Source organism: Schistocerca serialis, chromosome 2 (genome assembly GCF_023864345.2).
Source record: "Schistocerca serialis cubense isolate TAMUIC-IGC-003099 chromosome 2, iqSchSeri2.2, whole genome shotgun sequence".
NCBI lineage: Eukaryota > Metazoa > Arthropoda > Insecta > Orthoptera > Acrididae > Schistocerca > Schistocerca serialis.
The window spans coordinates 959,276,848-959,281,643 of record NC_064639.1 but is presented as its reverse complement, the minus strand read 5'-3'; the positions used below and the strand labels follow the sequence as shown (position 1 = coordinate 959,281,643).

At 41.1% G+C, this 4,796-nt stretch overlaps 1 protein-coding gene across 1 annotated transcript; it reads left to right on the top strand.

Moving 5' to 3' along the window:
- Positions 1-3,706: 3,706 nt before the first annotated feature.
- LOC126456546 (E3 ubiquitin-protein ligase SIAH1A-like) lies at positions 3,707-4,549 on the top strand. Its single transcript, XM_050092294.1, has one exon. The coding sequence runs from the start codon at positions 3,707-3,709 to the stop codon at positions 4,547-4,549; it is 843 nt and encodes a 280-aa protein (XP_049948251.1).
- Positions 4,550-4,796: the final 247 nt, after the last annotated feature.

The window sequence follows — 4,796 nt, the reverse complement described above, 5'->3', positions numbered from 1 at the left end:
AAGTGTCGCGACACGGGCCTCAGTATTGACACATTTAGTAGTTAACTGTTCATATTGTTGTGTTAGGTTATTTATTCTGTCATTTGGTACGGATTCCGCGATTCTTTCAAATATTTCTTCCTTATCATGTGCACGTTGAAGATTTAACTCTGAATATTTTTTTACTATAATGCGATCGCTTTCTTCCTGTTCTGTTCCTTTTGTCTAATTTCTATTGAAATTAATCTATTATTATGAGCATTCAAAATCGGTTGTACTTCTTCTCTAATTTCTTTCTTTAATTCATCTTTCATGTTTTTAAAACATGTCCCTATTCGTGAGTCTAACCGTGTTTCCATTGTTCCCATATCAGTTTCTAACCGTGTTGTCACTGTTCTCAATTCAGATCCTAGCTGTGATCCCAAATTTAATATTGCACTCATCAACTGCTCCATATTAACTGGTTCGAAATTCTTTTCGCCCCTAACATTTCCTGTAAAACTAACTTCCTTCCTCATAGCTGTAAAGATATCTCTGTTCGACACTATTCCGGAATCTTCTGTCGTTAATTTCGTGTTCTGAAAATATTTTGATTGTGAAAAATTTTGAACTGGTTCCGGACTATTTTCCCGGCTTATTAAATTGTTTTCTACTTCATTATTCATCAAACTGTTATCCTGCGTTGGCGAGTTCGCCATGTTAACAATTTCGTCATTCTAACTATCCATCATTTTTGTCTTTTTCATCGATCGCGTAATCATTTACAAAACATACAAAACTCGTCACTACACGAAAATTACACACAATATAACACTTTATCACCAACAACACCATCCACACGAAATGCTTCGCGACAAACACGATTAACGAACAATTAAAACCTTCACAGTTGCACAAAATTGTCAAACCCGTATATGACTCATCAAAAATTAAATTCTACAAAAATACGATTAGAAGAGTGACAAGACAACTACAACTACAAATGTTCAATTACCAAATCTACACATGCAATATAGACTACAATTACTAAACTACAAATTATTACAACAATACTACTGTCTGCTATTTTTACTACTAAAAGAATTCCAAGTGACGCTCCGAAGCAGCGGTCGCCACGTGTACGGGGGCTTAATTAAAATGCAATAATGCAATAACTTTAGTAGATGTGTGTCCAGTTACGAAGTCTCGTAACCGGTTGCCCCTGAGTAGTATTAGTACGCAATCTGACTGCATAAAATAACAATAAAGAATGACAAGAAGTTTCCGTTAACACAATTGATTAATTAAGTCCCCTGCAACTATAAAAGCTACTAAACAACAAAGCACAAGTGTAACTGTCCTGTGTGTGGTAGTGTGATTCAACGTACATGTATCTGGCACGGTTCTTCCTCAATACGCAAGATATTTTAAACACCATTTACAATGAACTAGTTGAAAAACCAGAAATACTATAATTGCACATAGAAACCAGAATTACAAGTCTGATACATGAACACGAGCCAGATGCTTTGTTGACTGAACCTGTGACCAAGAGGCATTGTCATTAAAGAAATGTGAAATAATTTTTTTACCTCATTATATATTGACGAAAAATACACTGTGATCATTGCAACATCTTCCATCTATACATTACACCAACCGAGCAGCATTTACTCTCCCGCCCAACAGAACAACAACTGCACTCGACATCCTGTGAACTAGTACTGCCATCGACATCATCTCAACAACTATTGGCCACGGCAACCTCTGAACTACTACTGCCCCAGTGGAGGCGGCGGAATAATAATCTTTGGCGCAATCTCTGGCGCTGTGACTCAGTGTAGCCACCTGTCAAGCCTACATATTGCACACCGCTTATATTTCCTTAAAAAGAAGACGATTATCACTTCACTTCCTGTTGCTGATGAACTCAACAAAGACGTGCAACATCGGCTTGGTGGAAAATCTCCCTTATAATTTTTGTTCTGAGACTACTTTTGTCTCCCTATTATAATGAGATTGTGGCAAGGAAATCCTTTGTAAAGTTAAAAAGTTTGTTTGAGTAAATACTCACATAACGGTTTAGTGGCTGTACCTATCAACATTTCTTGAACGATGATCGTCTCAAAACAAGCCGGGAGTCAACACTTCGTTGAGGATTCTACAAGAAATCCGTTAATCACAGTCTCAACGAAAGGTTAGTTCCCATATAGTTTTCGCACGGTCGTCATCTAGGCAGCTGATATACTGTCTACGACTAGGCAATAAAAAATGCAATAGTCTCTAAGAAATTTTGTGTGCATTTACTTAAATAAACTACATGGCGAAAAGTAGCAGAGTGTAGAGCTCAACAATATCATGAAAAATATGAGTCCATCATTTATGTGATATATGATTCAACAGGACACAGAGAGCACAGATTATGAGAAATGTTAACAAGTTAAGCATCATCCTCGAATGCCTTGGAATGATCAGTTTTTGGTAAATGTTTGGATTTTAGCTTGGGATCGGAGGTCGTCACATTGGAGGATCGAAATTTTATTAACAAGCTAGTCTATTGGCAGGACAAAGAATCCAAACTGGCCAAACCAACGTAAGTGTCAGTAACGGCTGGGCAGACTGTCGTTCAACCATTAGAAGAACCTGCTTGTATTTAGTACGATGAAATCACACTACACAAAAATTCCCTAGAATAGTGTTAAAGTTAGCTTTGTTGATCACAGCTATAGGAGACGGCAAAGAATAAATAACTTGCATGGGACAAAGCATGGGAGTTGTCTCGTAAATATTCACGAAATAACTATCGGCATAATCTGAGAATAACAAAATCAAAACAGACATATATATAAAACACAGCGCCTCTAGTGGCTGGCCCAAAATCTTTGACGGCGCGATTGTTTATAAACACCCACACACCACACGCGCGATACACTACATAACTACGCGTTGTCCCCGCAATAAGAAATACCCATGATGTTTTGTTATCTGGCGAGATGTTTTATTCCTTGCACCCACGTTTGCTGCTGTAATAATATTCACAATTCAGATCAGATCGGTTACAAGATAAATCACACAAATCTAAACGCTGTAAAGTCAACTAAATACTTAGGGATTAAGGTTACGAATAACGCCAGGAGGAAAGCAATTTATCGGCAGAAAAAATAGAAAATTCAACACGTCTACTAAAGAGGCTACATACACCATGCTTGTCCGCCCCATTTTGGGGTACTGCTGTGTGGTATGAGATCTGAATCAGATAGCATCGACAGAGGACATCGAAAAAGTTCAGAAAAGGGCAGCTCGTTTTGTGTTATCGCGAAATAAGCGAGAGGCCGCCACCGATATGATACATGAATTGGTGTAGTAATCATTAAAACAAATAAGTTTTACGTTGTGGCAGGATCTTCTCATTGAATTTCAATCACCGACTCTATCCGCATGGTGTGAATTGCGTAGGCGCGCCCCACCTACATAGGAGGAAATGATTATCATAATAACATAAGAGAAGTCAGAGCTCGCATGGAAGGACTTAAGCGTTAATTTTTTTCTGCTTGCTGTTTGAGAGTTGAACAATAGAGAAACAGTTTGAAAGTGATTCTGTGGACCTCTGAGAGGCACTTATTTGTGAATTTCAGAGTAATCATGTAGATGAACATAATGAACACTCTTCTTCCTTATATTATAATTATTATAAGCTCCCTTGTTCTCCTTTCTGACTGATCTTGAAATGGAACATTTTGTGGTAGATATGAAGGAGGTGGTGTGGCTGCTACCATCGCCAGGTGTGGATGGCGGTGGTGCCATTGAGAAGCAGCAGCAGCAACTGGTGCATTGCCAGGAGTGCAGCTTCATCAGATTGGGACCTGTGGCCTGCTGTTCCAACAGCTGCTCCACCTGCTGCTTACATGGTGCCAAGTGCCACATGTGCAGCAAAGTGTTGTTGTCGCCACTGGTCTCCTCGCTGAACCTGCAGCAGGTGACAGCTGCTGTGCCCTTAGTGCAGGGAGTGCAGCCCGGCTTCCACGACGGTACACCGCTACTACAGCTGGCCACACATGACCACACCTGCGAGCACCACCTGCTGCACTGCCTCGTTCAGCCAGGCACGTGTTCGTGGCACGGCAAGCATGCCGACCTGGAGGCGCACACCCAGGCCAAACACCCACAACACTTCGTGCGCTTCCCCAGCACCGTGGGCAACAGTGTCTCGTGGCGCATCTCTAAGAATGGCTGCTGCATCGACCTGGTGCGCCATCTTGTTGTGGCCTTGGGTGAGATGTTCGTCTACCAAAAGCAGTTCAGTTACCAGGAGCGTCAGCTGTTCATTGCCATTCAGCTGGTGGGCCCTCCTGAACGTAGCAGGCTCTACCGGTACAAGTTCAGGCTCACCCACAATGACGGTGCCCACTCTGTGACTTTCGAGCATGCTGTCCATTCACAGAATGAAAACCTGCAGCGAACATTCGGCCTCGGTGACTGCATCAAAGTGCCCTATGATACTATCTCTCAGTTCTGCCATGGCGAGAGGGTGCTCATACTGTGTAAGCTTGAGCCTCCGTATGAGCCAAATGTTGAAACCACACATTTGTAGTCCTCTGATTACTGTGATGCATAGTTTTGATGCTATGGTTATCACAGACCTACTAATGTCTTGTTAATACATAGCCTGACACAAAATCGACACCGCTTGTCACATATCAGTGAGAATTTAAGGTGTAGGAAGATTAGTGGCAGAATCCACAATACCCTCTAAAATCTGTGCGAGTACATGCACAGAGAGAATTATGTCACACTTTTCTGTTATTCATTCATTTGACCAAAATGTGCCCTCTAGTCAC

What these genes read in the sequence shown, in the direction of transcription:
- LOC126456546 (XM_050092294.1), top strand. Translation starts at nt 3,707, where the DNA reads ATGAAGGAGGTGGTGTGGCTGCTACCATCGCCAGGTGTGGATGGCGGT.